Raw genomic sequence first — 24,458 nt, 5'->3', positions numbered from 1 at the left:
TATGTGGTGAAATTATGCATAATTTTTTTTTGTGTGTAAGTACAATACCCAAAAGAAAATACTTCTACAGCTTATCTTTTTCTTTCAGCACGTAGAAAATCTAATTGCGTGAAAGAAGTAGAAAAATTACAAGAAAAACGAGAAAAAAGGAGACTACAACAGCAAGAACTTAGAGAGAAAAGAGCCCAGGTTTGTGACAGAAACGTATTTTGTGTATGCACCAACTGAAGAGTAGACTGTGTCAGTAAAAGTGATTGGCTTAGGAAAAAAGTGTTGAGGCATTCATTTGAAGATTTCGATGTAGTTCCTTAAATTGACATTGAGGAATAATTTAAACTCTTACGACAATAAGTTATCGTAACAGAGTTTAACGCGTGTACTTTTCATGTTTTAGGTGGATACGTGTCCTGAATTTGTTCTGTTTTGAATAATAAGCTATTATGTCACAGAATTGTAATCCATGTATTACAACATTCAAGAATAATAGGATTTTCACTTTTTTCCTTACTTTTTTTTTAGTTTCAGGTGCACAAAACAATGTAATAGTTAGACATTTATCATTTCCTCACACAGTGTTTACTTTTTAAAAATATCTAAAAATATATTCAGAAGAATATCCAGTTACAGTACATGATTATATTATAAATTTTATTGTTGTTTTTCCATGGTAAATAAGGTCAACATAACACATTTAAAGGGGAGAGGTTCCTTGTGTTTTATTTATGCTGGATATTGAGAGTGTATCTGTTGTTTTCCTTCACGTTCTCTTTACATAGTAGCAAAACCATTTGCTAGCATTGATGCAATTGCTTAGAGGACTGGTCTCTACAGGTCTTCACCTATTAGAAATTCTGTTATTGTACATATAACTCCTCCATTGTGCTTATATTATATCTATTCTCAGAATTTGTTTCCCGTAATAAAACATCAGGATTGTTTTTTATTTAGGAGTATGTTCAAACGCCCTTAATCATAAAGATGTTGTGTTTGAAAATTGTGGAGCCAGTATAATATTTAACCTGAGTAAATCAGCTTATACTTGAAAAAGACCCTAGAATGACCAGTTGGGTTTTGAAATAAATTATACAAAAGATAGATAGATCTATTGATACTTAGCACAGACGCCACCTGGTACTTCCTGTGGGTACACTTCATATTGTCACATCTCTTTGTGATCTCTTAATTTTCACTTTACATTCTACTTCCCAATTGATGTAGTTGTTATTATTTCCTAGAAGTTTAATTGAAAGTAAGTTTCATTAACAGTTTTGAAATTTAAATATATTAAAAGCAAATCTGCACATGGTATGAAAAAAGATCAGATCTTAGAATGTTCGGTAATGTATTATGACTAGGAGAGGCTGTTAACTATAGTTATTTACTATATGTTAATCTGAATTTTCTCAGTTTTAAAGCAAAAAAGTAACTTGCAGTTGTTACATAAAATTTCCCATTGCCGAGAGAAAGAGGCTGACAACTCCATCATTACATTAAGAGTTTATTAAGGGAACTTATGTATGAGGTATGTCTTGGGTAGCAGCACCAGCAAGATGATGGACACCCTCCATACCATGTGGCAGGCGCTCAGGGGTTACATAGGACAGGGCAGGATGGATAGGGGTACTGGGGTGTGACCTGCCCCAGTTCAGGGGGAAATGCGTTACATACTTGCCCAGGGCAGGGCCAGGACCTGTTGAGGACCCAGCATGCCTGGAGCACAGGGGAGGAGTCAGATAGTCTCCGAGGGGGTTTAGGGGAAGCAGTCTCTATTCTGGCCCTTATCTAGCAGATCTAGTAATAGCTGGATCTGGCAAGAGGGTCAGCAGCAGTGAGGCAAGGTCAGGCAGTGGTCACATCATGAAACAGTCTTTCCTCCACAGCAGTAAGCATTCAGTAATTTGGATTTTAAAGATTTTAAAAATTGGCTTTTGATTCCTTTAAATTCTATGTCCTATCAATTTGGAGCTGTTTTACCATGCCTTAGTATTTTGTTGTTTTTTTTTAGAGAGCCAACGAAAAATAGGAAGTGAACATAAATAAATCCATATTTCCACTTTGCGAATAATGGGGAAGGCCAGTTCTCTCCCCACATGTTCTCCCTCCATCTCTCCCGCTCCCCCACCGCGGCTTGGCCAGTTCTCTGAAGAGAACCTATCACTAATACTGGGGACCTACGACTCTCTCTCTCTCTCTCTCTCTCTCTCCCCCCCCCTCCCTTCCCCTCCCTCCCTCCCTCCCTCTCTCTCCCACCCTCTCTCCTTCTCCCCTTCTCTCCCTCTCCCTCTCTCTCTCCCCCTCCCTGTCCCTTTTCTCCCCCCTCTCTCCCTCCCCCCTCTCCCCTTCACCCACCCTCCCACCTCAGCTGGGTCCTTTTGTTCTCTTCCCCAAGAATGTATCACTAGCAAACCCTTCTTTCATATTTAAAAAAAGAAAAAAGAAAGAACGGGAAGAAGAATTTGATTAAATGAATTTTTTTAAGAATTTCAGCTTTCTTAGAGTTTATCGATGTTTAAAATGAGTACAATTTCTCTTTTGCTCCATTTTCTAGGATAATTAAGGTATAAGTATAACATGATTTTTTGAAACAGGTCAAAGGTGACTTTAATAAGGAGTGTTTGGTTTAGAATTAACATAATGCGTGTGGACTAACAGAATTGTGTTTTTAATATGAAAGTGATTCCTCACCATACTATTAGTCATGAACTCTGAAACTGAATTATATCACGTCTCCAGTTTGAGTTTGGGCTTGGATGTGACAAATGACACAATCTATTAGTTCAATTTTAATTTTCAAACCATATATAACAAATGTAAAACCACATTACTGTAAGTATAATAAATGATGATTCTCTCTGTCTTATAGGATGTTGATGCTACAAACCCAAATTACGAAATTATGTGTATGATCAGAGACTTTAGAGGAAGTTTGGATTATAGACCATTAACAACAGCAGATCCTGTAAGATTCTTTGTAAACCATTGCTCTAGAATTTTTTGTACTGTACATAAAATCATATTTGATAGCCACTAAACTAATATTGTTTTTACTATGTAAATTTTATTCTCTTCATGGGTGCTCATTCCTTACATTTTAAGGAGGGAATCACGAACTCATCCACATTCATGCTTATCTCCAATAATTGGATGTATCAGGCATGCTTTCCACAAAGATGTCTGTTGCAAAGCAAAGCCTCCCTGTCTGGTCAGGCAGAGCAGCTGCTAAAGGAGTGATGGCTGGACACCCAGTTTCCTTTCTGACCATCACTTACACTTTGATCTCAATTTCAAGCTTATTTACTCTTTGGCTTGTGCTATAGATCCCACTGTCATTCCAATTTACTATTAATATGTTATTTTAAAATAAATGTTATTCTCTTTTGGCTTTTAACAATAAGTGACGATTGCTGAGGACTGCAGCAGACCAGAAATCTAGTGCTCCAAAAGTATTCTGCTGTCTTATTACTCCCCTCCTTTCCTATTATAGAATGAGAATTTATTGGACGGGGAATACTTTTGTGAGTAATTGTTACTTACGAAAAACAATCCATATGACAGCACATACAGAATGTCGTATTTGGTACACAAAATGCATTTGTGTTTAGCAGATGTATTATATAGGATTTAATAGAGTTTCTCATAACATTTGCATTTTATATGTTATGGTACCCCTCCATGTGGATGCCCCTCCTTGCTACCCCTCCATGTGTTTAACCTACTACATCTGAGCTCATGCTTTAGGACAGGGATTAGCAAACTTTTCTGAAAAGGGCCTGATACTAAATTTTTTTGGCTTTGTGAACCATTTTATAGTGGTTTTCGCACAACTACTCAATTTTGCTTTTGTGATATGAAAGCAGCCACAGACAATACATAAATGAATGGACATGACTGTTCCGGGAAAGCTTTATAAAAGCAGGTAGTAGGCTGGATTAGACCTATAGGCCATACTATTCCGATCCCTGCTTTATTTTAATAATTATTATCGAAAGGCAAGTATTGGGAACATAAATTTTATGGACAATATTTATGTGTAGGAATTGGCATAGTACAAGATTGTTCCAATTATTTTGCTCAGTAATCTGGGAATCATGTTTCTTGTCTATAGTTAGTTATCTTTGCCGACAACTTTCCCTATAATCAACCTGAAAATACACCACTTGGTAGGAAATTTTACTTTTTTTTTTTAATACAGCACATCTTGGAGTGAATAAGGCAGCTTCTTAATGTGAACTTAATGCTACTAAGAATAATAGTGCCCTCTACAGAGTTATTTCCTAATGGTTTACCAAATAACAAAATAGGCAAGTTTCCATTATACTCAGAATTTTAGAAGTAATTATCTCTGATAACTATTAAAATTTGTGCAAACTGATTTGTTTTTAAGCTTACCTTATGCCATGCATAACCTCTGAAGAAAATATTGCATAATTGACTTTTCAGTGTTTTGCATTCCCGATAATCACTGAAATAAAATATTTATTTCTAGATTGATGAACACAGGATATGTGTTTGTGTAAGAAAACGACCACTCAATAAAAAAGGTATGATACTTACTGAATTGTAGTAAGAGGTTGATTTTGTCTTATTTGTAAGTTATTTTGTAATAGCAGAAATAAAATTGATTTGGACAATTTAATGTAAATCATTTGTATATAACCGTTAATGCAGATTTCAATGGTTAGCTAATACTGATTTGTTAACTGCTGTATGAATTATTGCCATTCGTGGTTCTTGCTTCATAGAAATTTTGGTTTTATTTTACTTTGTTGTTGAGATATTCTGTCAAATTGCATATTTATGGGATATTTATATTTACAGAACTCATTTTATCTAAATTCTTACTAAAAATAACTTTTGTACATTAATTCAAATACTGTAAAACTTACTGGGCACTGATTTTCATTTATTCTTTTAGAAACTCAAATGAAAGATCTTGATGTAATCACAATTCCTAGTAAAGATGTTGTGATGGTACATGAACCAAAACAAAAAGTAGATTTAACAAGGTACCTAGAAAACCAAACATTTCGTTTTGATTATGCCTTTGATGACTCAGCTCCTAATGAAATGGTTTACAGGTAGGTAAATTTGTTTTAAATTAGAATTTTTTAAACCGTGTGTTCATCACTAGCCTGAAACTTATATTGATCTTGGCATATCTCTCCAGAGGTGTAATATGTGTTTTTATTCTTAGTTTAAACAAAGAAGGATATGTAATACACACTATAATGAATATAAACAGTGTTCTCTTTAATACTCCCAAAGTCATTGTTTTCATTACTAATAACTTATACACATATCTCTGTATATATGGATTCGAAATTTCTAGAAAATGTTTTCTATACCTCTAGGATTGGATGTGGATAGAAGAGTACTTTCGTTTTTTACTTTTTAATTTCTGTGCTAGTGAAGAAATTGAAATATTTATTATACATTAGTCATTTATTGGTCTAAATATTTAGCTTGTACCACCACTTATGGAAAAAGAAAAGTTCTGTAAATCTAATTGCATTTGTCTAATTTTTATCATCTTTAAGCTTTAGAAGAGTTTTAACATGAAATTCTTGTATGTTCACATTCAGCTTTAAGCAACTCAAATTTGCATGAATATATTGATAGCCCCAATTTTTATGCCAAATTTAGATTTTCATGCATAGTTTGTAAACAATTCACCTGTAATGTGACAGGTCAGTTTTAGCAGCATTGCTATGTCAGTATAGAACTGTCTTGCCAATTATTTGGATGCTGTTTTGTTGCCATTTCATTTTATAAATATGACTACAAACAGAAAATTTGAGCTACTAAGAGTCCTGAGAATTGAAGATGTTATAAGTGAAATAATGTTGAAACCAAATCCATTGGTCTTAAACCAGCAAACGGGTTTCAGTTGTAAAGAAAGAGGATAAAATTAACATGTGAATGCCAGATAGAAATATTGTGGAGAAATTGTTTTATAGGGAATTATAATTATAAATTGTATATTTTTTACTTTTCTTACAACAGAGTTCTCTATTCTTCCCCCCCACACACACACACTCTACTCTGCTTCCACTCCTGCCTCATAAAATATGTTTGCCTTTTATAATGATTTCCAAGAAATCATTATAAAGGTATGTTTGTGTGTATATGATAGACTTAGCAAACATTCTGTGTTTCACCCTGTATTTATGCTTCTTAACTTTAACAATATTGATTCTATCCCCTTTTATCCTTAATTTTTATGGATTGAGGAATTAGACCTTTTCTTGTCTGATCACTCTGCAGATTCATTTCTAGAATGTTTTCTCCTCTTGTTCTGTCCTTTCTCCAGTTGTACCTTTAAAAACATATATCAGCAGAGCTGTATAAAGTGTTCCACATACATTATTTTGAAACCTATATAGAAAGATTTGTTTTCTATCATACTTTTTACTGCTCTGCTCTATGAAGTATTTCTTCTGCCTTCTACCTTTTAATTTTAAGTCTAGTTGTGTTTATACCAGTAGGTTTGAAAGATCATTCAAAGCATAATGTTTTGGTGTCCTTTTCTTGAATCAAGACTATCAACTTGATTCAGAGTCTTATAAGCATAATTTATATTTATTTGTCCACATTCAATGAAATCTTATCACTTAGCACTTTTCTACTTTCTTAGATGGTCTAAGATAACGTTTCTGTAGTTTTTTCCAAAACCCTTTAGCTTTTTTCTGTTGAGATCACCGCACTTGTTTCTGTTAAACTTTTGATCCTTTCTGTTGTCGTTTGTTTTTGTTATATATATTTTACCTGTCTGGCTAATATTACCATCTTTTGCTGTTATTTTTTAAACTTTCCTATTGTCTTCTATATATGTCATAGCTGAATATGCTATCAGTTTTTTTGCCCATTCTTATTGCGATCATTGTTTATTATGGAATTATTGCTTAAAATTATGCTTTAAAGAGTTTTGAGCAATTTTAGGATATGGTTAAAATTTTTAACAAGTCAGTGGGCTCAGTTGTGGCCTCACAGTTTGAACTCATTGATTTGTTAAAAATCATGGCATAAGTTTTATTAATAGGACTTGATATTTTCTTATTTGTTTAATTTAAATATTGACAGCATATTCTGACTGGTGCATATTAATTTTAAGGTTTACAGCTAGACCACTAGTGGAAACTATATTCGAAAGGGGAATGGCTACATGCTTTGCTTATGGACAGACTGGAAGTGGAAAAACGCATGTAAGTCATTTATTGCAGTTACATCCTGATACGAAGCTAGTTTATTTTATTATAACTTAATTCTTAGACCTAAATTCTTAAGATTTATTCCTGAATGATGCCTTTTATTCTTTTTTTTTTTTTTTAAATGTATAGACTATGGGAGGTGACTTTTCAGGAAAGAACCAAGATTGTTCTAAAGGAATTTATGCATTAGCAGGTAACTGTCCTTTTTATATATTTTTTGTAATATTCTTTTTGAGTATTATTCAGGTAGCTTTGAAATAAGACTTGGAAATATTGTCCAGGATTTTAAGGGTAACTGTAATGCTATATATACTGTATATTATGCCAATTTCAAGTTCTCAGACTGCTTGAAAAGAACTATGCATTTGGGGTAGAAATCTTGATTATGTTTGTGTCGTCATGATCTGTCACACTGCTGGAACTTAGTATTTGTTGTTGAATAATGATCTGTGAAAAGCTTCCATTTGGTATGGTTATGAGAGTAAACTTATTATGACCACCTATAATTTTATGCTATTTATAAGGAATAGGTAGTAGGATCCTTTTGTTAAATAATGGAGAGTGGCATCTAAGCCTTAGATGTAATAAAAACTTACTAGTATGTTTTGCAAATTAATGTTCACTTTAGTCTTCATTTTCATTATTGACATTATTGTAGGTAAAGATTAACTGAATCTTCTAAAAATGTAAAATTTGAAATGCTTTTGAAAAATAGTATTTGTTGCATCTTAACAAATTTTGTCCATATGAAATTCTTGATAGCTCGAGATGTCTTTTTAATGCTAAAGAAGCCAAACTATAAAAAGTTGGAACTTCAAGTGTATGCAACCTTTTTTGAAATTTATAGTGGAAAGGTAAGTGGAAACTTAAAAAAAAACTTTTAGTTTTTTTTAAATTGTGGTTAAACTATACATAACATAATACTATTTTAACTATTTGTAAGTATACAAGTTCAGTGGTATTATGTACAGTCACATTGTTGTGCAACCATTGCCACCACAGAATTTTTATATGTATTTGGAATATTATGTTAGAATTTTGTTTTATAAGATTTTTAAAAATTACCTTTGAAACTCTTCAGTATTGAGCATTTTATTCTGAAAAATATTTTTATTCTCTGAAATAATTTTCAGACTTTGAATGACTCATTTTTATAGAACTGATTTTTTTTCTTTAAAGCTAATTTTCTAACTTGAATTTTTTTTTTTTTTTCAGGTGTTTGACTTGCTCAACAGGAAAACAAAACTAAGAGTGCTAGAAGATGGGAAACAGCAGGTTCAAGTAGTGGGATTACAGGAACGGGAGGTCAAATGTGTTGAAGATGTACTGAAACTCATTGACATAGGGAATAGTTGCAGGTAAATCTCATTTTAATTAAGAAAGGGAAACTTAATTTCATAATAAGTTTTAGCCACTTTGGCTATAATATAAAAACAAAACAAGAATGTTATTCAATGCATTTTGGAAGTAAACATCATTGTTCAGAAAAACTTTTGAGTGATAGCTGTTATGAATGTGGTTATGTTTAAGAGTTAACTCAGTGTCTCTTGTATTTAGATGATGAAAATTGGATATCTTTTTTTTTTTTTAATGAAAATACTGTGGTTTGAACATATAAGTTAAAGTGTTTGTATATTAAATGTCCTTGATCAAATTGTAGAACATCCGGTCAAACATCTGCTAATGCACATTCATCTCGGAGCCACGCAGTGTTTCAGATTATTCTTAGGCGAAAAGGAAAACTACATGGCAAATTTTCTCTCATTGATTTGGCTGGGAATGAAAGAGGAGCTGATACTTCCAGTGCAGATAGACAAACTAGGCTTGAAGGTGCTGAAATTAATAAAAGCCTTTTAGCACTCAAGGTAAATAAAATGTATTTCATTGTGAAAGTCTTTTACTTTTGATTTTAATTATGTTTACTCAGCCACAAAATGATAGTACTTGTTTTATCTAATAAGTAAGCCAGGTTATCATAAGTTAGTTGTTTATATTTGCAGTTACAGATATATATAGTACCCAGAAATTTTCTTTATATACATTATTTCTTTTTAGGGTGGATAAAGAATCTGTTAGTTGGTAGGCTAATTGCAAGGCTAATTAAGGAGATTCCAGAGGGCCTTAGTCATATTTTCTTGGAGGAGGGCTAGGAACCACAAAACTGAATGAAAACATAGTTTCTCCGAAAAAAGTGGAATGGCTTTCAAAAATTTAGGCCAGTGTTAGGTCTCTTCCTTGACTAGAAAAGTCTTGGCTGAACTTCAAGAAAACGTTCTGTATTTTTGTTTGTTTTGTTTATTTGTTCATTTGTTTGTTTATGGTACCATTCTAAAAGTTTCTTTTTATCATTCTTACTGTCACTTCTAAACACTATTCCTAATCTCCAGAAGAATCTTTTGGAATAAATAGTTTGTTGGGGTTTTTTTTGTTTTTTAATTTCATTTTCTTGAATTAGGATTTATGGGAACATCTCTACTATGCTATAAACTTGTCAGTATTTTTAGAGCTGATCAGATCTTACATATTAGAATTATAGTAAGAGATCTTTTAAATATGTTCATTAAGATTGCTCTTGTTAAGAAGCCTAATCTCTGAAACTTGCTCTCTTAATTTTCAGGAGTGCATCAGAGCCTTAGGTAGAAATAAACCTCATACTCCTTTCCGAGCAAGTAAACTCACTCAGGTGTTAAGAGATTCATTCATAGGTGAAAACTCTCGTACCTGCATGGTAAGTTTGTTTGTTTTTTGTTTGTTTATGTGTTTTGTTTTAATCCTAAATGAATAATTACATAATATCTATGGAAAAATTATAATATACATTAAAGACAATCTTTTAAATCCTTCTATTGTGAGAGAGACAATGATACGTAAGAGGTCGTCCCTGCAAGTCTGATAGAGAGGATTATAGTGCAGTTATAATGCATCCTACTAGTTCAAACATCTGAGTCTTCTTGAGGTTGGTTTCCATTGATTGCTGTTTTTCCTTCAGTATGGGTTACACTTTTCTGTTTTTTCAGATGTCTAGTAGTTTTCGATTATATCATTTTATTATGAATGAATGCCTTATAGACACTCTGGATTCTGTTATTTTCTTCTAAAGATTATTGACTTTTTTATTATTTAGCAGGAAATTAACTGAACTGACTCTACACTCTTGTCTCCCCTGCTGTGGGCAGCAACTGAAATTGAAATCTGTTTAGCATTTTTAAACTTAGGAGCCAGCCTTGTGCACACCTAGTTCAGAGGTCAGCCAGAGATTGCATAGTTTATATGCAGAATTTGAGCTTCTCCCTTTCTGCTTGTCTCTTCTGGGACAAACTTCACTTTCCAGCTGGTATGATCATCACCTCCAAACCCTGTCTTTTAGTTCCTTAACAACTGAAATTCTAGGTTTCTAATGAAGTTTTAGTTTTCCTGTGTGACAGCAGCAAAGCTTGTCCTTAGGCAAGGCAGTTATTAAAGGGGTTAGGGGGTAGTCACTCAGTGCTATTACCTTCTAGTTGCTGACCTCCGTTTTCTGCGTGATTTTGATCATTTTCTGCTGCATTCAGAGAATTGTTTGTGTTTTTACTGGAGTTTATAATTATTACCTGATTGTGGGGATAAGATAGTGTAGTTATCTTGGAGTTCAGATGTCATTAATAATTTTTTAAATAACCATGTTATATATATTGTTATATATGAGCTATATTTGTATCAGTGTTACTGTCTTCATCATGTATTATAATATTTTATTTACCTTTGCATTTTTCCCCCATAGATTGCTACAATCTCTCCAGGGATGGCATCCTGTGAAAATACTCTTAATACATTAAGATATGCAAATAGGTATGAGAAATAGTTAACCATTTTGAAATTTGAGGGGAGTAGAGCAGTATATGGTTTAATTTAATATCTGATAGAGTAAATTTTTAAAATTCCGTGTATTGAGATGATACTTAGAATCATTTTGTCAAGTTTTCAAAATAGTATGTTGTGTAATTTGGGAAGATTTATATTTTTAGTAGAATTGGTCTTTCTATCCTAGAATGTGATTATATTTTTTCATTTAACCAAGTAACATTTCATAATATTTTACTGCATGTAAATCATGCATATTCTTACTGTTATATTAAGACTCTAAAGTAAGTATTGGGGCCAGTCTGTATTTCTTAAATTGTTTTGCTATATGTTGGAAATTATTTCTGATAATATTAAATGTTATATATGAGGAATCTAGAGTTTCAATAGTGATAGTACAGTTCCTTCTGGTATTCTGTATGGGTTATATTTTATTATGTCAGTAGTGTTACAAACTTAGTAGGCAATTGGATATTCACAGATGAAAGCACAAAAAGATTATAGACTATTAAAGCAGTTTATTTCTTATAGTCATGAAGTACCCTTGGAATTCTGGATTGTGATGGGCATGTTTATATTTGGTCCACAGATTGCTCCCATTGTACTTGTTTTGAATGACTACATAGTTTCAAATTTCTGTTATCACATACTACATTTGTAATTTTAACCTAGAGATAATTTTCCACTTTGTATTCCATTTCTGGTGTGGAGATTCTCTTAAATTTGTTGAATAGAAGTATTTGTCCCATTTCTTTGTTTTAATCATTATGAACATTTTATTTTTAATCTTTTTTAAAAATGTGAAATACATATACATATAGAAAAGTACCCAAAACATAAGTAAATAATGTAATGAATACTTACAAAGTGAAAATCCCTGTCACCAGATTGGGAAATAGGATGTTTCCAGCAACCCTGAAAGTTCCCCGTGTGTTGCTTCCTGACCAGAAATCCTGAATAACATGCCCAAATCCATTCTCTATTCCAAGGTAGCCATTGTCCTGACTTCTTTGGGAAAAGTTTGTTTTTCTTTCTTTTTAAAAATAGTTTTACTACCTATGTATTTATACCTGAACAACATAGATAGCTATATTTGAACTTTACATAATGAGATTTTACCCTTTGTTCTTTTTTATCTTGCCGTTGCTTCAATTGAAGAGATTTTATAGTAAAAACTGTTGGAAAACTATAAACCTATTGTCCTTTTGTAAAAAGAACATGATTATTAAAATATAACTTTTAAAAAATATAATAGAACTTTATTTCTAAATATAATCCCTTTTAAACTTTGAATTATGAGCTCCTAGTTGCAAACCTTCATCGTACTTTCAATTGATCCTTATAATGAACATTTATGGTATTGTGAAGTTTTTATCACTAATTTAAAATGCTTCTTATTTCAAAATTGTTCGTGGGAGAGATGAGGAACAGCTAGTGTAGTAGAATATTGCCACGATACGGAATTAAAACAAATAAAAACCCTCTCCATGTCTTCAGATTTCTGGCTGCAAAGGTATCCTCCTAATGTGAAAATGCAGTGTCTGGCCATTCATCTAGTTTGTTTAGGTCCGAGGAAAATGTTTTAATTTGTTGTCATGTAATGTAATTCATTTGCACCATAACTAACTGTCTGGGACCAAGTTCTGCCTTTCATTTCCAAATATCTAGGAATAAAGGTTTTCAACCTCCCTTGATAACTCATTTGAGGAATGTATTTCCTGAATATAATATAGTTTAGGTTGGGCAAGAGGGCGTTGAATAGAGGAAATATATTAAGGGTAGCAGGGTATCTGAATTAGGAGAGTCTTAAAAAAATAAGATAAGAAATGAGGTTGGGAGTAAAAAGAGTTAAATAGTATTAGAAATTTAGATTTGTCAGCATGTGTGGTAAATAAGTTTTCCAGTGTGACTATAAAGGATAAAGAGCAGATGAGTCTAGTACTGAATCTTTGACATTGACATTACCAATAGGTCAAAGAAAGATTGTTGGTAGAAGAAATATATTCGTTTGATCTACATTAAATTATTTGTTTAATCTATATTACTATTTTTGTCCTATAAAGACAGTAATTTCATTTAGTTCAACCTAAGTAAGGAGAGAAGCAGAATATGGTTAGTATATGAAGTGTTTAACATAAGATTTATAGTAAAAGCTAGGTTTGAACCTTGGTTATGCTACATTTTCATTGAATAAATAACCTTAGGTAAGATACTTTATTGCTTTGAGCCAATTTCTCGTCTGTAAAATGGCAATAATAATATCATAATATTGTCTTAAGGATTACATAATATAATGCCTAAAAATTATAATCAATAATCATACCTGATATATAGGAAATAATAAATATTGCCTACTATTGTGAAATTGGATTGGCCCATAAAGGACATAGGGAACCACAAAGATTAGAACAGAAAAGCCATAATTTGGTTAAATATAACCACTAGAGACATTAGCAAAAGCAATTTAAATTCCATTAGTAAAGGCTTTCTCAACCAGCCTTCTTCATCTGAATCACCAAACTCGAAATTATGAGTGACTATTTTCTCAATTTGTATCAAAGATGCTTCATAGCTAATACCAATTCTAGATATGTAAGAAAGAAGTTTGTTACAAACAATGGATGCAATTAGGACTTAATTCTCTTGTGTCCTCTTTGAAAAGACTGAAAGAATGTCAAAGACTCAAAGCTTAATAAACAAAATATTCATGGTACTCATTACACAAGGAAATTAGATGGAGTGGTCATGTAATAAAAGGCATTTCAAATTTAGGTGATGATCTAGTTAAACTTTTAGAAAGCATCATGAGAAAAGGGGAAAATATACCAGAAAGGAAGGACTGTGTATATAGTAGAAAATAAGTCAGAGGGGTTTTCAAATCTTAGAATGGATTATTTTAAAAATATTCCAGATACTTTAAGTCACAACAATGTTGATACCCTCTTCTAAACAAATTAAACTGAGTATTAAATGAAACATTGAAATATGCATTGCTGTCTTTACAAGAGCGTTTTCTTTTAATTTGTTGCTGTTTTGGTGCTGCAGAGTAAAGGAGTTTGGAATTAGTCCATCAGACATTCCCTTCTCACAGGGTAGTGGCAGTCGCCCTGATCTCTCTCCTTCTTATGAGTATGACGACTTTTCTCCTTCGATTACCAGGTCTAGTTCATTCTATACATAAGATGTTTATTTTAATAGTTTCTTTTGAATTGTGCTATGTATAAATATTTCATTTATATTTCCTTTGTTTTGAGCCATTTTATTTTTCATTTTCATTTGATTTGGCAGGTGGTGGTTTGCTGCATGACCTTCATTTTTTTGTACTTTATTAATTTATTAGCTTTAAAATGTTGATTTAGAATTCAGGCTTCTTATTTCCCCCCATTTTTAAGGATGATGTCATCTTTGCATATTTACCATTGGAAGATAAACTGTCTCATTCAAAATGAAGTTTACCCTTGTATTTATGCTCTTGTAAATTTACTTATCTGCAAGGAAATAACAAGGATCCTCTTGATTAGAAAGTGTATGCTCTCCCCAATGTGTAAATTTAAGTATAATAGGTAAACATTTTGTAAATGATGGAACTAATTTATATTGTATAATCTTTATACATTAGAATAAGATTATTTCACATGTAGCTACTTTCATTGAGCATTATAAATACCAAAAATCTGCAAAGTGTATTAAATTCTGATTTTTGGCAATGATTTATTTACTGATCTAAGTGCCATTTTTAGCTTTTTTCTGTTCATATAATTTAATCTCAGCAGCAGTCTCTTATTTCCTTTGAAGTACTGAATTTATATACTTTGCTAATTCTCATTTATTATGCACAATAATATTTGAAATAATCGTAAAGTTACTAATAGTCCTAAATTTAAACAGCTAAACAGCCCTTCAGTGTTTCCACAGATTTCAGGTTAATTTGATCTGGAAAGCTGACATCATCAGTCTTAATATGTTAATTGAATTACCTTTACATTGAATAGGTTGGTATTTTCTTGTTCTTCTACGTAAGTCTTGGTTAATCTTAGATACCTCTTATGTGTTTCTAGGGTGAAAGAACTGACTGTGGATCCAACCACTGCTGGTGATATTCGCCCAATAATGCACCATCCACCAAATCAGATCGATGACCTAGAGGCCCAGTGGGGTGTGGGAAGCTCCCCTCAGAGAGATGATCTAAAACTTCTTTGTGAACAAAATGTGAGTGACTTAATAGAGTTGTAATTATGTAATCTTAGTTCATTTAATCAGTAACAGAACTTGTTTATTCAGTCTAAATCAGGGGTCAGCCAACTACCGGTATACCTCATTTTATTGTGCTTTGCTTTGTTGCACTTCACAGATGTTGGCATTTTATTACAAATTGAAGGCAAGACCTTCCACCAGCAAAAAGATTAGGACTCCTTTTATTGAAGTGGTCTGGATCTGAACCTGAAATATCTGTGAGGTGTGTCTGTACAGGCTATGAGCCAGCCATGTGTTTACAAATACAAGTTTTATTGAAACATGGCCATGCTCATTTATTTATGGTTGTCTGGCTGCTTTCTTACCACAACAGAAGTGACAAAAAGATACGGTTCACAAGCTCAAAATATGTACTATCTGGCCCTTGAAGAAAGTGTGCTGATCCCTGAGCTAAAGTTTCTCCTCCCCCCCAAGTTTTGTACTGATATTAAAATGTGGAGATTTTTAATGTAACACAGGAAAAAAACAAGTTTAAGAATTATACATATATCATATATAAAGCTTTAAAACAAAATTAACTATGTACACTTGCATCTATATTAAAAGAACGCATGAACTATATCAAAAATCAAACATGGAAAAATGCTAACATTTTTCAGCCTGGTTGCTTTCTGTGTTTGAAATGTTTAGTGACGTTTCATAATTTAAAATTTTGATTCTCCTGTTATTCAAAAGATAAAGCTATGTGCCCATTGTATAAGGACAAACATGTATAAAGAAATAACCAAAAATAATAATACACATTTTCACATAATTACTTTAATATATTGAGGGATTCCTTACTGTATGTGAGTTGTAAAAGTTATTTATATAGTTTAACTTCATTTTTTAAAAATACAATCTATATAGTTTTCTATCATTTCCCATGAAGAATAGTATACTGGCATTTTCTCAGTGATAAAAGGGAACATTAATTAGTTGCTCACTACATGACAGATTTGCTATGCCTTTTTCTTATTATCTGATGTAATCCTTACAACTCAGTGTGATAGATACTATAATTATCCCTACTTTTTAGCTGACTTTCTAAAAGATTAAGTAACTTGACCGAGATCATGCAAGTAGTAAGTGCTGCAGCAAGGCAGCATTGAAACTTGGGTCTTTATTGTTCCAGAGCTGTATCTTATGTCAACTAAATTTATAGCTTGCTGCAGTAAAATATTCTTTGGAAACACTATAACTTAAGTTAATGTTTTTATACTTTGTAGCAGGTATTAAAGTCCAAAATATTCTAGAGTAACAAGTGGCACGTTACTTTTTATTACCATGTTCCAAATTACTCTCCATTAATGAAGCAGAGCTTAATGCAGCAGTTCTCAACCAGGAGTGACTTGGCCCCCCAGGGGAAAATGTCTGAGACAATTTTGGTTATCCCAGCTGGGGTGCCAACCTCATCTGGTGGGTAGAGGCCAGGGAAGCCACTGAACATCATACAGTACACGGATATCCCCCTTCCTCTTTCCCCAGAAGTCCGTAGTGCTGAAGAAACCTGGTTTAAAGTCAGAGTTCTAAACTTTGGACCATAAAACATAAAGAACTGAAAATAAGATCCTGGCCTTCCTCTGTCCCCTGTCCCCAGAAGTTTTAAAGGAGGCTACAATTGCTTATGAAATCCTTAAAGCAAAGCCTGCATTGCACCTAGATGTGGACCTGCCAAAGATCATGGAAACCCAGAACGAGATAGGCACTCCCTCTAGCCGATCTGTCCTGTTTTATTCACTCTTAAGTTTGGGTTGTCTTTTTGAGTGTTACATTAAATATTTTTGATTCATCAAAAGAAATTGTGGTTTTGCCTTTCATGTTATATTTTAGTAGTCTTTACCATTCAAGCTTCCTTGATTTCTACATACATTTTCATAAATGACATACATAGAAAAACTACATTTTTATAACATTTAAAATATAAACTCTTTCTGTCATAATTTTTAAACTGTTTTTATTTTAAGGAAGAAGAGGTTTCTCCACAACTGTTTACTTTCCATGAAGCTGTCTCACAAATGGTAGAAATGGAAGAACAGGTTGTGGAAGATCACAGAGCAGTGTTCCAGGTAAAGTTAAGACAGGACCTTTCATCACAAGGTTTTAGAGAAATTAACAACTTCCATAATCCTTTGAATATCACACAAGACTGTAAAAGTGCTTGTTTGTGTATATGCATCTGTATATTTGGAGGGCATATGACATGGCAAATTTTGACTACAATGAGTAGTGGCTACAAACCTTTCTTTAAAGACTTACTTCATTTCCTACCATTCTTCCACTTTGCTTTTTTCGGTTGTTCTTTTTTAGAGAAGGACGGAGCGTCTGCCCTCCGCTACCCCTTTCTTCATGTCCTCCTTCATGTTAGGACAACAGTAAGAAAAACTCTTCTAAAGGGTGTCAGGGCAGTTGAGGAAGTGGCAGTCTTTGCAGAACAGGGAAAATGGAGAAAAGGAAAAGGGAGAGGGAGAGTTATGCTCTGGCTGCTGTCGGTGGAGATGAGTGAGGGTATAGCAGTAAGTCCATAGGTACGGTATTCATCCTAGTGTGTGTTCAACCTACTAAAAGCTATTACTGTGTGATCCTTCTTTCCCTCCTCCCTCCCCTTTAAACAAAATATCCTGGAGGGTGATACCAACGAGGAGGTGAACATTTGACATCGTTATGGAGACTGTACAGTCGGCCTGCCTCCCCCACTCCACCCTGCGTTCTTACAGTACTAGAAATACCTTCTGAGAAAACAGTGAAATTCAGTCTCTCTGTTGACCTCTATTCCTTCTCTGATGTTGAAGAAATCTTTATCTGTAAACAATTATTGTGTCTCGGCTCTAGGCCATTCAAGCACCTGGATGAAAGGCTCAAAAATACAAGAAACTTGTTATTTTATTATTTCAAAATAGGATATACATTCATTAAACTGTTACAGTTTAAGTCAAACCTTTATTTTAAGAATCTCTTTGGAGGCCTAGGTGCTCAGAGTAAATAGACATCTGTAATGTAAGAAAATTGTGGTCTGTGCCCTTTGGGAACAAGGGGTCATATAAAGACCATCATTACCCAGTCTGCCACTTACGATGCATTCTAAAAGTTCTTGATGTATTTATTGGAAGAACTGGGTGTTCTGATTTTGAATCTAGTATTCTTTTTACACTTTTATTGTTGCTCCTACTGTGATCTACCATTTCTCAAAATAGGGTTTTGTTTTAAAAGATTAAGTGTATAGCTGAAGGAAAAGAAAAAACACTGGGGTGTGTTTTAATCAATATATGTAGTTTTCTAATACATATCTATATCGGAGTTAACCAGTTCTGCCTGCTGATACATAGCCTGGTTATAATTAGCCATTAAATTGCTTTGATGTTTGGAAAATTGAAATTGTATGTACCCTAAAAAGCTAGAAAGTGTCCATTTTTTATATCCCAAACTAATTCACAATGATCTGACTTTGTTAATAATTCATATGATTCTGACATTGCTGGAAATTGAAACTCATAAATTTTGCATATCTAAAATCAGTTAATAATGAGGGGTTTCCTGGAAGCATTTATGAATGGTCAGTAGCTACTGTTTAGTGATTCATTTGACTCTTTTTAGATTGGTCCCTTATAATCACAATAATTGAGGAACTAGTGTTTAGAATTTAGGGATACCTCTTAGCCAAATCACTGTGAGGCCCCAAATGGATAAGATAATTCCAGATGATTTACAAATTCTAGGTATCATAGTCATCAGATCAGTAGCTTTATTAAACCCATTCTTTCCCAGAGATAGCTATCGAGGTTTTGAGACTTGTTCTGCTCATTGATATTTATGTGTTTGAGTGGTTTCCCTCCCCCAAAGCCCTCCACCCAAGGTAGAGTAAAAGTAGCAAAATGAAGTCATCTTCCTTGGCTTGTCATATTTGTATTTGTGCTTGAATTTAAGGAAATACTTCTTAATTTTACTCTAAGTAAAGATGTTTTATGATTAATATTTTAGAGAATACTATCTTGAGTATGGTTGATATTTAATGTACCTAAAATGTATACATTGGTTTCTATCTTACAAGGAGGCTTATTGGATTATTTACTTTTTGTCCTTTTAGGAATCTATTCGATGGTTAGAAGATGAAAAGGCTCTCCTAGAGATGACTGAAGAAGTAGACTATGATGTAGATTCCTATGCTACGCAACTTGAAGCTATTCTTGAACAAAAAATAGACATTTTAACTGAACTGCGGGGTAATTCTTTTTACATTTTAGTATTTGAAATCTGCTTAATATTTGTATGTAATTAGTGGGAGGATTTCATATTGCAAGAGAACATCTGCTTATGGGCACCATTTAACATCTTTTTAGAGGTATATAGACAAACCATTCTGTTATTGCTAAAAAAGAAACATGGAGTATCATTTTAAGGGCTTTCTAGTTTTCCTTTAGTCTTTTGAAAAGATGTGATTATAGAGAGAATGTATTTTAACACATTTGTGAATTTTCTATACCCATTCATATTTTTAGTTTGGTAGGCTGATGCTTTTCAGAATTATTTTCCTTAGATTATATCTATTCAAGGCTATCTTTTTAATAGCCTCCTGTCTGCATCTCCTTTCTGTGCATCTTGTGTCATGTTTTCCCTTTGAACATTTGTTTTAAAAAATCAAGGGGAAGGTTTCAAGACAACTACCGTTTCTCTTTTGCTTGTGGAGAGAAGTATGTGGCTTATCCATGTCATGTCTTGTCGTTTTTAATTCGCTTATCTGTTCCGCTTCAAATATGCATGAATTGTATGTGCTAATTTCTTAGGCATTGGTAAATTGGCTGTCCCCATTTATATGCAAGTGGGCGCCTGTGTGTGTACATGCAGTGTAACATGAAATCAGATTGAAATTGCTAGTTTTTAGCACCAAACAAGCTGCTTACTTTTTTAAACTAGGTCCTTTGTGAAGCTGATTATTTGAAATCAATATCCTAGAGTCAGCAGTGACTATTTCCCAATTTCAGAATTGTTTGTGCAGATGTAGGGTTTCTAAAATTTATTGTTGTTTTTCATACTCTTCATAGTCAAGCCTTGACTTAGCGTTTTGATCATTTTTCTAATCTTCGTAACTCACAGGCAACTTTTCTGTATGCATTTTGTTCAGAAAACAGATTATGTAGCATTAACTCAGTTGACTTCCTTTCCTTAATTTTCTCAGGATGCATGTATATCAAACTTAGTCATAACTTTTAAGAAATTACTATCTAGATATGTATTATTCAGTCCTTTCTTAGAAAAAAAATTTTTTTTACTATCCAATTTTGGTATTAGTAACATAAGAAGTTGGAGAGCTATTATATTAGTAGCTACCAGATTTAGAAGTATTAAATTCTAAATTTCAGAAAGTCAACTTTTTAAACATCATTGTACTTCCAAAGAGGGGAAAGAAATCAAAGGTTTCAACTTTGTATCTTTCTTTTCTTCTAAAGACCTTTGCCTTTGCACTATTACCACATTTTACGTTGGGCAGTTTTTTATTGAGGGGTGCTGTCCTGTGCATTGCACAGTGCTTGTCAGCATCCTTGGTGGCCATTGACCAGATATTAGTATCACCACCTCAGTTGTGACAAATCAGATGTCTGCAGACATCAAATGTCCCGGGGGTGGGGGGACAGAAATCATCCTGGTTCAGAATAAGTATTATAAAGATTTTTTTAATCTTCACAGCTGTTATCTGCCTTTGCCAGTTTACTTACCTATTTTGTATTAAGTGACTCTGAATCAGTGCATGATAGTAATATTTGTAAGACCAAGAAATGCATTATCCGGTAACCCCCTCCCCCATCCCCTTTTATAATCTCTAATAAGGAAAAATATTTTTTTTACAATTTAAGTGTCTTTTTAAGTTTCGTATCTTAAAAGACATGAAACTTTGAAGACATGAAACTTAAAAAGGTAAAATGGGAATTGGGAGTAAAAATTTCCTAATACTGAGAAGAAATGTCTACTTAACAGTTCAGTGTTCTTTTGGACATGACTGTACATATTTTACACACATAGAGCCTTTCTATATTCCAAAAGGAATGCAGATAAATTAAAGTTGAACACTGTAAAATGTGTCAAAAACAGATAGAAAAAAAAAAAAGCATGTATTTCCAGAAATCAGTAATGAAACTGTTGCTATAGTTGAGCATTGATTGTAAGTTCTGTGTTTCTGGACAACAAAGAAAAGGAAAACTCTTGAGTCAGTGTTTTGAAATGAGAGAGCTGACTTGATAGGACCCATAAAGTTGTATTTTGTATTGCATGTAATGCAGTACTTATTCCCTTATTCTTTTCTTTTTCCAAGATAAAGTGAAATCTTTTCGTGCAGCTCTACAAGAAGAAGAACAGGCCAGCAAGCAAATCAACCCGAAGAGACCCCGTGCCCTTTAACTTGTCATTTGCTGCTAAAGGATCCCCAGAACCCTCACTACTGTAACATACAATGGTTCAGCTGTAAGGGCCATTTGAAAGTTTGAAGTTTTAAGTGTCTGTGGAAAATGTCTTGTCCCTTCACCTGAATGACATTTCAATTTTGTGAAACATAACTTTGTCTACAAAATGCTTCTAGTCCAGGAGGCACAACCAAGATTTGGGAATAGTGAAGCATTTTGTTTCATTTACCCAAATATGTAGTCATTTACTTTTGAAGATCCTTGCCAATTTTATTTTCTATATGAAGTAAGATTGTGGACTTGTTCCAGACGTGAATAGTAGAGGGGAAGCCACAGCATTTCCTTTTAACTTGTTTCAATTTTCGTAGCAAGATTGAGCAGTTTTCAATTCTTTGCGTGCATGCATACCTCATCCGTGATTGTACATACCTTGCCCATTCCTAGAGACAGCTGTGCTTACCTCTTCTTGCTTTGTGCCTTGACGAAGGCTATTGACCCTAAATTTCTGAAGCACAGTCAAGATAAATTACATTCCTTATTTGTCATTGTAAATTACCTTTATTGTGTGTACATTTTTACTGTATTTGAGACATTTTTTTGTGTGTGACTAGTTAATTTTGCAGGATGTGCCATATCATTGAATGGAACTCAAGTCTGTGACAGTGGACATAGCTGCTGGACTACTCCATCTTCTATGTAAAGAAATCTGGAATTATGATTTGAAAACCATATAACATGTGGATATAATTTTCTTAGCATTTTCTTTGTAAAGAACTAAAATATAAACTAGTTGGTGTATAATAAAAAGTAATGAAATTCTGAGAAGAGTTTTATCTTAGGATAATACATATATATGCAGTGTGTGTTTCGGTGTGGTATTAACAAGACTAATAGTGCAATTTGATCCTTACCAGTACCGTTAACTTAAGTTCAAGTGTCCATTAGCACCCCAAAATGTACCTTTTAAATGTACCGTTAAAGGAAATTGGCTTCTGATGCATGAACATTTACATGTACATTGAAAGTAGTCCATAATAGAACTGTTAGTTTAAGCCAAGGGTAGACAGTATGTAACTCCCTTGAAAAAGAATTAAGCTAAAAAATAGTTGACTTTGCCTTAAAAGGCAGATGTAACCCAAGCTCCATCCATTACCTACCATGTGATGTTTCACCATTATTTGATGAGAATCACCAAATTCTCACCAATAAATTGGTGTAGGGTATGCTACTTTTTAAATGGTGGCACTTATTTTTACAGATTGCTACTCCAAGGAAGAAAACTGGCCACTTCTCATGTAAATATTTTGTTAAAAGATTATATAGTATATCTCTCTAGAAGTTTTCCCTCTGTTCCTAGGAGAGCCCAGGAGTAGGTTAACAACAAATCTCCCAAGGATATCTTGTGTTGATTTCCTCTAGAGAACTACTAGCTCCTTCACGTGGGCCAAAGGGAAGCTATGAATAGAGAGGCACTTGAGCCAGATTCCCTACTTCACTGTTCATAGAACTCAGAGGGTAGTTGTGGGAAATCCTAACATCATGGTGAAATGCTCTTCTGTAAGCTTGAAATCTAGAACAAATGTAGATTTTCACAATGTTCTTATTAATAAATGAAATCTATGGAATGAGTTTAGAAATAATTTTCTTCGCTGTAATCACCTTTGTTTTGGAAGGGACTCAGGTTTTCTTGCAGCTGTAAGATATGTTCTATTTGTGTTTATTTCAAAGAGAAGAGAAAGAATGGAGAACTGTTAGTATTGACCTTGCAGAGGCTGTTTAGAAAGGTAATTTTTGAGGCCATCCAGCCTTCAAAGGACAATAAAAAAGGTGAGCTTGCTCATTTTAAAGCACACCAGATTAGTCTTATTATTTAAATTAGCTGAGTACTATCTCTGGAAGGTCCCCATACATCCAAATATGCTGCCTTAACCTGTAATGTCTTCATTCTGATCAGTAATCAAGGAATATAAAAACTCCATATCAGAAAAGATCTTGGTAGTATAATCCAGTCGTTCAGTTTTACAGATAGGGAAAACTGAAGGCTGGAAAAGGGACCGAAACCCAGCAGTTTCTAGGTGATAGAAGGTAATAGAGAGCTGAATTAAATCTTAAAGTTTTCCTGTAAGGATAGAGATGGTACAGGTGAACTTCGCAAAGTAAGCAGTTTTGTGATATTTAAAAAACACTCTTAAGTATATTTAATATTTATGTAACAAAAGTGGCTTGATGCAGCTATTAAAGAATAATTTTTTGGCTCTGGATCAAACATTCTTAGACTTGAAAGCTGATATCCTTATTAATAACAAAAAACAAACATTTTAATAATAATAGGAATGTTTTAATATATCACTTTGAAGTCAGATTTAAAAAAAAAAAATGTTTAGGTAAACAACTTATCTTCCTTTCTAGGTTTAGTCAGTGTACCTTTGTTAAAATAATTTGGAAACACTCCTGTTAAGTTAGGTGTAAAGAAACTCAGTATCACTGAAGATATTTTTGTTAATTTCTTTACATAAATAATCAGGTATTATAATTATTCACTAAAGGATATTAGCACTATTACATTGATGATGTAAACATAGCTAATTAAAACAAGTATGACATCAATTGAAATTCTAAACCTGATATTTTAAACACAGCTTAAAACTAAGCATCAGGTATATGAAAAAGTACTGGAAATTTTAATTATCCAGAAGTCATATGAATACTGGGAGCCTGTACTCGTGAGAAAATGACTGGTTGAGTTTGTTTTGAAGTTGGTCACAGAGATTTTAAAGCCAGTTTT

At 33.2% G+C, this 24,458-nt stretch overlaps 1 protein-coding gene across 5 annotated transcripts in view; it reads left to right on the top strand.

Annotated features, from left to right (window-relative positions):
- The window catches only part of KIF2A (kinesin family member 2A), a 62,409-nt gene extending 39,917 nt beyond the window's left edge, over positions 1-22,492 (top strand). For 2 of the 5 annotated variants that reach the window (XM_019743682.2, XM_074328907.1), the window contains exons 6-21: positions 89-189; positions 2,864-2,959; positions 4,487-4,541; positions 4,916-5,078; positions 7,112-7,202; positions 7,338-7,401; positions 7,971-8,062; positions 8,424-8,566; positions 8,869-9,073; positions 9,826-9,936; positions 10,969-11,036; positions 14,094-14,207; positions 15,107-15,257; positions 17,249-17,350; positions 19,366-19,501; positions 21,586-21,808. In XM_019743682.2, the coding sequence (XP_019599241.1) occupies positions 89-189; positions 2,864-2,959; positions 4,487-4,541; positions 4,916-5,078; positions 7,112-7,202; positions 7,338-7,401; positions 7,971-8,062; positions 8,424-8,566; positions 8,869-9,073; positions 9,826-9,936; positions 10,969-11,036; positions 14,094-14,207; positions 15,107-15,257; positions 17,249-17,350; positions 19,366-19,501; positions 21,586-21,671 (1,778 nt within the window). In that variant the 3' untranslated portion in view covers positions 21,672-21,808. Of the gene's footprint in view, positions 1-88; positions 190-2,863; positions 2,960-4,486; positions 4,542-4,915; positions 5,079-7,111; positions 7,203-7,337; positions 7,402-7,970; positions 8,063-8,423; positions 8,567-8,868; positions 9,074-9,825; positions 9,937-10,968; positions 11,037-14,093; positions 14,208-15,106; positions 15,258-17,248; positions 17,351-19,365; positions 19,502-21,585 lie in introns of all 5 variants that reach the window. The other 3 variants (XM_019743703.2, XM_019743693.2, XM_019743674.2) reach the window with 2 other exon arrangements.
- The last annotated feature ends 1,966 nt before the right edge of the window (positions 22,493-24,458 follow it).

Source organism: Rhinolophus sinicus, linkage group LG03 (assembly GCF_036562045.2).
Source record: "Rhinolophus sinicus isolate RSC01 linkage group LG03, ASM3656204v1, whole genome shotgun sequence".
Taxonomy (NCBI): Eukaryota; Metazoa; Chordata; class Mammalia; order Chiroptera; family Rhinolophidae; genus Rhinolophus; species Rhinolophus sinicus.
This window is presented reverse-complemented; position numbering and strand designations above follow the sequence as displayed.